At 35.4% G+C, this 12,484-nt stretch overlaps 1 protein-coding gene and 1 pseudogene across 2 annotated transcripts in view; both read left to right on the top strand.

Annotated features, from left to right (window-relative positions):
• USP53 (ubiquitin specific peptidase 53) overlaps positions 1–12,484 on the top strand; it is a 64,924-nt gene that overhangs the window by 16,395 nt on the left and 36,045 nt on the right. For both annotated transcript variants that reach the window (XM_015077486.3, XM_015077485.3), the window contains exon 3: positions 9,968–10,060. In XM_015077486.3, the coding sequence (XP_014932972.1) occupies positions 9,968–10,060 (93 nt within the window). The remainder of the gene's footprint in view (positions 1–9,967; positions 10,061–12,484) is intronic.
• On the top strand, positions 5,902–5,967 carry LOC113600946 (uncharacterized; annotated as a pseudogene).

The following is a 12,484-nucleotide window of genomic DNA, read 5'->3' as shown; positions in this document are numbered from 1 at the left end:
TCTGAGCCATCAGCCCAGAGCCCGACGTGGGGCTCGAACTCACGGACCGCGAGATCGTGACCTGGCTGAAGTCGGACGCTTAACCGACTGCGCCACCCAGGCGCCCCGAAATGCTTTTAATTAAATCAGCTGTGAGAAAGGGCTTCTATCACAAATATTTTTCTGTTAACCCTTTTCTAGGTCTTTTTTTTTTTTTGAAACACACACATATATATATATATATATATATATATATATATATATATATATATTTCTCTCTATTTCTGTCCTTTTCTCTGGCTTCCAAAATGCAGTATGTAGTTGTGTGAAGTATACTTACATGGTACAGAAAATGGATAAATATTCCAGTGGCTATATATTTTTTTAAATGAACATTCCATTGCTCTGTACCATGAAGGTTATTTATACTCCTCTACATAGTTATTGCCGTTTCTGTTGCTCATCACTCCTTTGTGTAGATCCGGGTATCACTTATTCTCCTTGAAGGAAGTCTTTTAACATTTCTTGTAGGTCAGATCTGTTGTTAATGAGTTCTTTCAGCTTTTGTGTGTCTGTAAAAAAATGTTTCAATTTTGTTTTTGAAAGATAGTTTTACTCATTAAAGAAGTCTATCTAAGTTGGCAGTTTTTCTCTTTCAGTACTTTAAAGATTTTGGCCCTTTATCTTCTGGCTTGCATTATTTCTAATGAAAAACTGTCATTCTTTGTACCTCTGTATGTAATGTGTCCTTGTTCTCTGGCTCCTTATAAAATTTTCTTTTTTTCACTAGTTTAAAGCAATTTGATATTGATGTGCCTCAACATAGTTTTCTTCATGTTTCTTGTGTTTGGGCTTATTGAGCATCTTAGATCTGTGGGTTTATGATTTTTATCAAACTTGGAAAGTTTTTGACCATTATTTCTGACTGTGTCAGCATAGAGCTCAACGCGGAGCTTGAACTCATGAACCATGAAGTCATGACCTGAGCCGAAGTTGGATGCTTAACTGACTGAGCTACCAGGCTCCCCAACCATTATTTCTTCAAACTTTTTTGTCTCTCTCTTCCTTTGGAGGATTCCAATTACATATAAAAGTGGTTGCCTCAGGTTGTCCCACAGCCCACTGATGCTCTTTTCATTTTCACTCTCAATCTTTTTTTCTTTCTCTTGATTTCATTTTGTATGGTTTCTATTACTATGTTTTCAACTTGGCTAATCCTTTCCTTTGCAGTGTCTAATCTGTTAATCCCATCCAGCGTATTTTGATTTCAGACATTGTAATTTTACCTCTAGAAGTTTGATCTGGGTCTTTTAAAAATCTTTTTGAAGTCTATACTTAACATGTTCAGCCTTTTCTATAGCATCTTGAACATTTGAAATATAGTTATTGTTTTAATGTACTTGTCTACTAATTCTGTCATTCTGCAAATTATGGGTTTCAACTGATTTTTATCCTCATTTGGGAATATATTTTCTTGTTTATTTTAATGTCTAGTAATTTTTTATTGGATGTAAGACATTTTGAGTTTTATCTTGTTGGGTGATGGATATTTTTATATTCCTAGAAATATTCTTGAACTTTGTTCTGGTATACTTTATTTGGAAACAGTTTGATCATTTTACTTTTAAGCTTTGTCAGGCAGTCCCAGAGTTGTGTTTAATCTAGGATTAATTTATCTACTACTGGACAAGACCCTTCTTTCTTTAATCAATTATCTGTGAATTATGAAGCACTCAACTTTGGCTATTGGGAGCAGGCACTGTCCTGGGTGGGTTTGAGTTCTGGGCACTATCCCCTCTAATCTTTTGGAATACTTCTTTCCCCAGCCATAGGTGGTTTCCTCACAGTATTGCCTGAATACTCAAAGGCGACCCTCTGTAGAGCTCTGGTATTTGCTCTGTGCAGCTCTCTCCTCTGCAGTTCTCTGCCCTGCCAATTCTAGCTGCTTTGGTGTCCCTGAACTTCCACCTCTGTCTCTTCAATTCAGGAGATCTGTTGTCCCGGATGTTAAAATGTGTGCCATGTAAACTAATTTTCAAAGCCAATCCTTACTGACCAAACAATTATTCAAATAGATTTTGTTAGAAAAAACCTGACTTCATTTTTAAGAATTCAGAATGTAAATGTTGTTATGCAGTTTGATGAATATTTTTAAAAACCACTGAGAAATAAATTGTGGAGTATGTCTTGTAAGAAATTACTAAAAGTAGACATTATTAAAATTTACCGTTTTCAGTAGTGATGCACTAATTTACATTCCCACCAGCAGTGCATGAGGGTTATCTTTTCTCCACATCCTTACCAAAACTTGTTATTCTTTTGTCTTTTTTGATAATAGTCAATCTGATACTTGTGAAATGATATCTTATTGTTTTGATTTGCATTTCCATGTTAAACATCTTTTCATGTGTCTGTTGGCCATCTGTATGTCTTCTTTGGAAAAATATCTATTCAAGTCCTCTGCCCAATTTTTAATTGGGTTGTTGTTGATGTTGATATTAAGTTTTATTAGTTCCTTATATATTTTGGATAACAACCCCCTATCGTATGTATGATTTGAAAATCTCTTTTCCCATTAATTAGGTTGCCTTTTTGTTTTTTGTTTTTTTTTCTTTTTGTGTTTGTTTTGAGCGAGAGAGAGAGAGAGAGAGAGAGAGAGAGAGAGAGAACACGAGTGGGGGAGGGGCACAGAGAGAGGGAGACACAGAATCCGAAGCAGGCTCCAGGCTCTGAGCTGTCAGCACAGAGACCTATGTGGGGCTCGAACTCCCAGACTGTGAGATCCTGACCTGAGCCAAAGTTGGACGCCCAACTGACTGAGCCACCCAGGTGCCCCTGCCTTTTTGTTTTGTTTTTTAAATATTTTTTTATTTTTAAGTAATCTCTACACCCAGTGTGGGGCTCAAACTTACAACCCTGAGATCAAGAGTCACATGATCTGCCAACTGAGCCAGTCAGGCAGGCGTCCTCCTTTTTTGGTTTGTTGATGGTTTCCTTTGCTCTGCAAAAGCTTTTAGTTTCATGCAATCCCATTTGTTTATTTTAGCTTTTTTGCCCTTGCCTAAAGAGATTGGTCCCAAAAAAACGTATTACTGATATCAGATAGAGCTTAGTGCGTATCTTTTCTTCTAGGAATTTTATGGTTTCAGGTTTCACATTCAAGTCTCTAATCCATTTTGAAGTTATTTTTGTATGTTGTGTAAATGTGGTTCAGTTTCATTCTTTCACATGTAGCTGTTCAGTTTTCCCAACACTATCGAATAGACTGTTTTTTTTCCATTGTACGTTCTTCTTTTGTCATACATTAATTGACCATATAAGCATGGGTTTATTTCTGGGCTCTTTGTTCCATTGACTTATGTGTCTCTGTATTCCTGTGTTTACCATACCATTTTGATTACTATAGCTTTGTAGTATAGTTTGAGATCAGGAGGCATAATGCCTCCAGCTGTGTCCTTTCTCAAGATTGCTTTGGCTATTCAGGGTCTTTGTGGTTCCATACAAGTTTTGGGATTATTTGTTCTATTTCTGTGAAGAATGTCATTGCTATTTTGATGAGCATTGCGTTGAATCTGTAGATTGCTTTGGGTAGTATGGGCATTTTAAGAATATTAATTCTTCTAATCCATGAGCATGGAATATCTTTCCATTTGTGTCATCTTTGATTTCTTTCAACAAATGTCTTGCAGCTTTCAGAGTACAGTCATACCTCGCTCTATTGTGCTTCACTTTATTACACCTTGCAGGTACTGCCTTTTTTTTTTTTTTTTTTACCAACTGAAGGTTTGTGCAACCCTATATCAAACACGTCTATGAACACCATTTTTCCGATAGCATTTGCTCACTTTGTGTGGCTTACTCACATTTTTTAAAATCTTGGAGTATTTCAGACTTCTTCATTATTATATTTGTGATGGTGATCTGTAATTACTGGCCTTGATATTACTATTGTAATTGTTTTGGGGCACCACAAACTGCACCCATACGGGATAGCAAACTTAATTGGTTAATATATGTGTTTTAACTGCTTCACTGACTGGCTGTTCCCTCATGCCTCTCCCTCTCTTTGGGCTTCCCTATTCCCTGAAACATAACAACATTGAAATTAGGCCAATTAATAAACCTACAGTGCCCTCTAAGTGTTCAAGTGAAAGGCAGCCTCATGTATCTCACTTTAAAGCAAAAGCTAGAAATGATTAAGTTTAGTGAGGAAGGCATTGCAAAAGTCGAGAGAGGCTGAAAGTGAGGCCTCTTGTGCCAAACAGCAAAGTTGTAAATACAAAGGAAAAGTTCTCAAAGGAAATTAAAAGTCCTACTCCAGTGAAAATACAAATGATAAGAAAGTGAAAAAGCCTTCTTGCTGAAATGGAAAAAGTTTTAGCAGTCTGGATAGAAGATCAAATCAGCCACAACATCCCCCTAAGTCAAAACCTAATCCAGAGGTAAGCCCTAAGTATCTTCAATTCTATGAAGGCTGAAAGAGGTGAGGAATCTGCAGAAGAGATGTTTGAAGCTAGTGGAGGTTGGTTCATGAGGTTTATGGAAAGAAGCCTTTTCTATAACAAAGTGCAAAATGAAGCAGCAAGTGCTGATGTAGAAGCTGCAGCAAGTTACCCAGAAGATCTAGCTAAGATAACTCGTGAAGGTGGCTACGCTAAGCAACAGACTATCAGTGTAGACAAAACATCCTTCTATAGAAAGAAGATGCCACCTAGAACTTTCGTAGCTAGAAAAGAGAAGTCAAAGCCCAGCTTCAAAGCTTCAAAGGACAGGATATCTTGTTATGGGCTAATGTAGGTGGTGACTTTAAATTGAAGCCAGTACTTATTTACCATTTCAGAAATTCTAGGGCCCTTAAAAATTATGTTAAATCTACTCTGCCCATTCCCTCTAAATGGAACAACAAAGATGACAACACATTGTTTACAACATGGTTTATCAAATCATCCTGCTAATGAGACTTACTATTCAGAAAAAAAAAAAATCCTCTCAAAATATTACTGTTCATTGACAATGCACTTGGTTACCCAAGAGCTCTGATGGAGATGTACAGTGAGATTAGTGGTGTTTTCATGCCTGTTAACACAACATCCATTCTGCAAGGAGTAATTTTCACTTTCAAGTCTTGCTATTTAAGAAATACATTTCAGAGGCACCTGGGTGGCTCAATCGTTTGAGCATCTGACTTTTGATTTTGGCTCAGGTCATGATCTCAGGGTGGTGAGATTGAGTCCTGCATCAGGCTCATGCTGGGGATGGAGCTTGCTGAAGATTCTTTCTCTCCCTCTCTCTTTGTCCCTCCCCCCGCTTGGGCACTCCATCAAAAAAACAAACAAACAAAAAAACATTTCATAAGGCTACAGCTTTCATAAGGCTATAGGCATAGGCATTGATTCCTCTGATGGATCTGGGCAAGGTAAATTAAAAATACTCTTGAAGACTAATGAATCTAGATGTTACTAAAAACATTCATGATTCATGGAAAGAGGTCAAAATATCAACATTAATAGTTGGAAGAAGTACATGGATGACTTTGAGGGGTTTACAACTTTAGTAGAGGAGGTAACTGCAGATGTGGAAAAAGTAAGAGAACTAGAATTAGAAGTGGAGCTTGAAGATGTGAATTGCTGCAATCATAAAACTTCAGTGGATGAGAACATCTTACAGATGAGCAAAGAAAGTGGTTTCTTAAGATGGAATCTACTCTTGGAAGATGCTATGAAGATTGTTGAAAGTCAACAAAGGATTTGGAATATTACATAAGCTTAGTTGATAAAGCAGCAGCAAAATTTGAGAAGATTGAGTCCAATTTTGAAAGTTCTGTGGGTAAAATTCTGTCAAGCAGTATTGCATGCTACATGAAGATAGTTGGTGAAAGGAAGGCAATGTGGCAAGGTTTATGGTCTTATTTTAAGAAATTGTGACTGTTACAGCTCTTTTAGAATTTGTCTAGCAGGGTTTCCAGTCCTTACTGAAAGACAACCCCACCCCACCACTGCCAAAAAAAAAGAATCGTACAACCACCCCAGCTTTATACAACCACTACCCTGATCAGTGAGCAGCCATCAACATTGAGGCAGGACCCTCCACCAATAGAATAATTACAACTTTCTGAAAGCTCAGATGATGGTTATCATTTTTGGCAATAAAATATTTTTAAATTAAGGTATGTACATCGTTTTTTAGTCCTAATGCTATTGCACATGTAATAGATGACACTATAGGGTAAACATAGCTTTTATATACACTGGGAAACTAAAAAGTTTATTTGACTGGTTTATTGCAGTATTAGCTTTATTGTGGTGGTCTAGAACTGAACCTGCAATATCTCAGAGGTATGCCTGTACAGGTCTTTCACCTCCTTTGTTAAATTTATTCCTAGGTATTTTATTTTTGTTGATGCAATTGTAAATGGTATTGTTTTTTTAATTTCTCTTTCTGATAGCTCATTAGTATATAGAAACAACTAATTTCTACATGTTAATTTTGTGACTTTACTAAATTCATTCTAAGAGTTTTTTGGTGGAGTCTTTAGGGTTTTCTATGTATAGTATCACGCCATTTGCAAATAGTGACAGTTTCACTTCCTTTCAACTTGGATGCCTTTTATTTCTTTTCTTACCTAATTGTAGTGGCTAGGACTTCTTGAATAACAATGACCAGAGTGGGTATTTTTGTCTTGTCCCTGATCTTAAAGGAAAAGCTGTCAGTTTTTCACTGTTGAGTATGTTATTCTATGTCATATATGGTCATTGTTATGTTGAGGGATGTTTCTTTTATATTTAACTTTGTTGAGAGTTTTTATCATAAATGATGTTGAATTTTTGTCAGATGCTGTTTCTGTATATATTAAGATCATAAGATTTTTGTTTTGTTAATGTAGCATAATGTTGATTAATTTACAGATATTGAACCACCCTTGGATCCCTGGAATAAATCTCACTTGATAATGGTGTATGATCCTTTCGTGTACTGTTGAATTTCGTTTGCTAGTATTTTGTTGAGGATTTTTGCATCTGTATTCATCAGAACTGTAGGCCTGTTATTTTCTTTCTTTGTGTGCTGTATCTTTGTCTGGTTTTGATATCAGGGTAATGTTGGCTCTGTAGAATGAGTTTGGAAGTGTTTCTTCTTTAATTTTTGACAAAGATAATTACCAACTCTTTAAATGATTAGTAGAATTCACCTGTTAAACTAATTCTGGGGTTTGAGGTTTATTGTTGTTTTTTTTTTTTTCTTTCTTTTCAAAGAACCAGCTTTTAGTTTCACTGGTCTTTTCTAAATTTTTTTTTTTTAGTCTGTCTTTTATTTATTTCTACTCTGATCTTTATTATATTTCCTTCTACTAAGTTTGGGTTTCGTTCTTTTTCTAGAGTCTTTACATGTAAAGTTTATTTATTTGGACTTTTGTTTCTCTAGGTAGGCCTGTATTGCTGTGAATGTCTTTAGAACTGCTTTTGCTGCATACCCTAGATTTGGGAACGTTGTGTTTCCATTTTCATTTGTCCTAGGGGTTCCCCCCACTCCACATTTCTAAGCAATTCCCCCCCCCCCTCTTTTTTAACTTTTTACAAATGTTATTTATTTTTGAGAGAGACAGAGCACAAATGGGGCAGGTGCAGAGAGAGAGGGAGACACAGAATCTGAAGCAGGCTCCAGGCTCTGAGCTGTCAGCACAGAGCCTGATGCGGGGCTCTAACTCACAAACCACGAGATCATGACCTGAGCTGAAATCAAGAGTGGGCCACTTAACTGACTGAGCCACCCAGGTGCCCCATTCCCCTTGTTTTTTTATTCAAGTGTGATTAACTTGCATATTAGTTTCAGGGGTACAATATAAGAATTCAACAATTCAGTACATTTCTCAGTGCTCAAGATAAATATACTCTTAATCCCCTTTATCTGTTTCACCCATCCCTGACCCATTGAACTTGTAGCAACCATCAGTTTGTTCTCTGTATTTAAGAGTCTATTTTTTATTTTGGCTCTTTTTTTCCTTGTTTGTTTTGTTTCTTAAACTCCATATATGAGTGGAATCTTATGGTATTTGTTGTTCTCTCCCTGACTTATTTCACTTAGCATTATTGCCCTTTAAGAGTCCATCCATGTTGTTGCAGATGGCAAGATATCACTTAAATTTTTTTCTTTGATTTCTCCCTGGACCCATTGGTTGCTTGTAGTCAACATTTTAAAATGAAGTGGATAAGGATTAACTACAATTAGAATAATTTTTGCTATTTTGTTAAAATAAGAGTTAAACTATTACACTGAATAATGTATAGAGAAGTCACACAAAATATTTTTTCTATAGTTTAGATCTAGTGTAATTTAAACATTTTGCTAATCTGGAAAACATTCCAGTTACATTGAAAAGAATCACTTCCCTAGCCTTATAAGCAGATTATGGAAGCTATTTTCTTTTGGCTGAATATTTTAGAATTTTATCTGATGATGTAACTAAAATTAAGTAGTTATGACATATGGTATGGTTTTAAATTCTCTGAAAACAAAGTTATAATCTTTAATAGCTCACATTTATTGTGTTCTTACTGTGTGTTGGTACTTAACCTGAACACTGTATATTCTCTCTTATCTAATTCCTCCAACAATCCTAAGAGGTAAATGCTGCTTTTATCTTCATTTAACTGATGAGAAAATTGAGTTTCAGAAAATATTTTATTCAAGTCAGCCCAAGAGCTGGTAAGCAGTAAATCCAAAATTAATACCCAGGTAGCCCGCCTTCAGATGTTATATTATTAAGCAAAGTGCTGTGACACATCCCGAGGTTGTGCTGTCATGGTCTTCATCTTGGCGGATGAATGAATGAATTCCAACACCATGTATTTTATGGTATGATTTGATACGTATGATATGCAAGAAAATTATTAAACATTTTCATGTGCTTTGTAAAACACCTAATTATTTATTATAGATAAATGGATTCTATTAGTTTTCTTTAAGAAAAAGCAACTGTCAAAGGGAAATTCTGAAATGACCTTTAGTTATTGAGTAATTGAAAATATAGGAACTCATTAAAATCGTTTGTTTTTATTAATCTTTGTTTCTAGTTGGGAGAAATAAGTGCTCGTTAATGGGTTTCTAAGTTCTATTATTTGAGAAAATGACTGAAAGTTAAAGGGAAACTTGGAGATCTTATCCGTTTCTTTTAATAGTAATTATAACAACAAATAGCAGCTGGCATTTGTGCCAGTTATGTACTGGGCACTCCTCTAAATACTCTATGTATTATTACATATTATTTAATCCTTACAAGAACAACAATGAAGCAGGCAAAATTATCCTCACTGTACATTTTTCAGATTTTTTAAGAATGATTTTAAGTACTGGATTGATTTATTGAAACAGTTACAGTGGTTTTTATTTGTTCTTGTCTTTTAGTAACAACTAACAAATGTATAATTGCAGTAAATATATTCATATTACTCCTTATTGATGCTTTTTACTGTGCTGTCTCCGTTACCACACAGCTGGCCCTTTTTTCATTCAATATACAGTGACCAGAGGCCTCCTCATTTTTTTTTCTTGCTGTTACATACTGACCCTTATTTGATACACCCTACCTTTCAACTCCAATTTTTTTCCTTGCTAAAGTTCAGTTTGTTCCAAGTATTATAATCACTTCCTTTTTCATGTCACTGCCAAGTTCTCCATTCAGTGTCGCATGTTTCCTGTTCATATAAAATCCTTAACTGAGGAATTAGTTTTTTCTTATTCTGTGTCTGTCAGTTTTTGCATGTGAATCAACAGGAATGTCTTCTAAACACATCTTATATATATTCACTACATGTATGTAGCAGTTTAATAGTTGCTGTTAGTTTTAGGGGTTGTATATGTCTGTGCACAAGAGATTAAAAGAAGTTATTAGCCTTCTACATTTAAAAAAATAATTGAAATCTGTCTTTTATCTTAGTAAGAAAAATTTTATTATATTTCTTTCTTCACTGTTTTTTTTCTTACAATTTTTTAGGTTTTATGGCAATTGGATATATTCCGAAGAAGCTTACGGGTTCTAACTGGACATGTTTGTCAGGGAGATGCCTGTATATTTTGTGCATTGAAGGTAACCTTTTAAAATTTAATTTTATTTGATAGCTTGTTTGGTTTAGTTGACAGATTTGGTTAGTTTATTTGAAATTAAAGTTCATTGTCAAGATGACTTAGAGCTTTGAAGGTGAATTCTTAAAATATGATTTATTCAGCTTTATGGTCCCCCCCTTTTATGGAAGAACAGTGAAAATTAATATTCTAAATAGTATAAAATATTAGGAATGTTATATTTTTCACTATTTTGAAACAATTCTTTATTCATTTTAAAAAACGTTTGAGCTACTACTGAATTTTGTGCACCTCTAGTTACTGAGGATACAGCAATGAACAATCTGATAAAGCGTCTGACCTCATGGAGCTTATATATTCTTGTAGGGCAGGGAAAAATAAGTAAGCAAAATATAAAGTATGTTAGGTGGTAATAATTAAAAAAGGAGGGGAAGTAAGTCAGGGAAAGAGAATAGAGAGTGTTAAGTAGCCAGGAAAGCCTCACTGAGAAAGTTTAAACTATAACCTGGAAGAGGTGACGGAATGGAATATTCCAGGCAAGTAGGGAAACAGTAACTGGAAAGGTCCTAAGGTGAGTATGTGTGACACATTCAAGGTAATCTGGGTGGCGGAAGCTTTCTGAGCAAGGGGGAGAATGATAGGAGAGGAGCTCAGAAGTAAGGTGAATTTTCGTGGCTTTAAAACATATCTGCAGATTCTTCTGCACTCTTCCTATCAAAAGGTGGAGTCTAATTCTTTGAATATGGCTGGCCTTAAGGATTCATCTCCATCAAATAGAATGTAGCAGAAATGATGCTGCAGACATTTGAGATTAGATTAGATTAGAAAAGCTGGTAAAGTTTCTATCTGGCTCTGTCTGTTGGGGTGTCATTCTTGGGAGTGAGCCCCCATGCTGCCTGAAAGCCAAGCTGGCCACAGCTGTATCAGAAGTCCCAAGCTGATTGGTAGTGCCAACAGCCACCATCAACTGCTGTATGTAATGAGCAACCTTCAGATGATTCTGGGTTCCAGCATTCAAACTGTCCTAGATAACTCCCAGTGGAGCAGAATCGAGCTGTTCTCACCCAAATTGATGACTTGTGATCAAAATAAATGTTATTTGTAGTATCTACATTTTGTGGTGGTTTGCTACGGAGCAATAAATAACTGGAACAGGAGTCCATATTGTGTACGTCCTTCTAGACCTTTGTGAGAACCTTGGCTTTCCTCTTGAGCGATTTAGGAAGTCTCAGGATTGTTTTGAGTGGAAGAGTGATATAATCTGTTTTAATTAGATGTAATATTTCAACTGGATCTGTTTGGCTACTTGGATGAGAATAGATGGAAGAGAGACAAAGACAGAAACAGGGAATCATGTATATAGTAGCATTTCATTTATGTCATTGAGATTTTTACCTAAAAATTACTAAGATTATTATTAAGATGTTCAGAGATAAACATTTCATTCTTTTACATTCTTGAATATTTTTACGCACACATACGTACAAGAAAATAAAAAGCGATTTTTATGCTTTATTTTGATTTATATCAAATTATATTTGATTATATAATTATATAAGATTATACAAATTATATAAGATTATTATTAAGATGTTCAGAGATAAACATTTCATTCTTTTACATTCTTGAATATTTTTACACACACATACATACAAGAAAATAAAAAGCGATTTTTATGCTTTATTTTGATTTATATTCCTGAATATAAATCACCAAAGAAGGCAATTTTACACTCTCTTTTTTAGAACATGGCAAAATGGGGTTATTGTTAGGGGATGAAGAATTACCTTAGATCAAATTACAATACCGCATTTTATTTACACCACAGTAAATTTTGGATATTTTGTCCAGTTATAAACACTAGTATAGTTAAAATGTCTAGCCTAAATCTTTCATAGCCTTACATAATCACTTACCTGCCTCCAAAACTTACTCCCTGTCTCACATACTGCACTTTAGCCAAACTGGCTACCTCCTTCCAATTTCTCAGAGCTGACTTCCATCTGAGTGTTTTCATTGTTACTCCTTTTGTCTAGAATGCTTTTCTTCTAGATGTTTTTGTAGCTTACACTCTTCTTTTTAAATCTTTTTTTAAATGTTTTTATTTATTTTTGAGAGAGAGCATGAATGGGGGAGGGACAGAGGATCTGAAGCAGGCTCCATGCTGACAGCAGCGAGCCTGTGTGGAGCTCGAACTCATGAACCGTGAGATCACGACCCGAGCCAAAGTCGGATGCTCAACTGACTGAGCCACCCAGACGCCCCCTGTCTTATTTCTTTTATGCCAGTCCTCAAATGAGGACATCAGTGAGGCCCTCCCTGACTACCCTAGGTAATAATTAACCTCCCTTTTCTCAGCATCCCTATTTCTATTATAATACTTTATTTTTCTCTCTTCTATTTTATGTCTTTATTTTTCTCTATTGTG

This window comes from Acinonyx jubatus, chromosome B1 (genome assembly GCF_027475565.1).
Source record: "Acinonyx jubatus isolate Ajub_Pintada_27869175 chromosome B1, VMU_Ajub_asm_v1.0, whole genome shotgun sequence".
Taxonomy (NCBI): Eukaryota; Metazoa; Chordata; class Mammalia; order Carnivora; family Felidae; genus Acinonyx; species Acinonyx jubatus.
The sequence above is the reverse complement of the archived record's forward strand: the minus strand, read 5'-3'. Positions and strand labels throughout refer to the sequence as shown.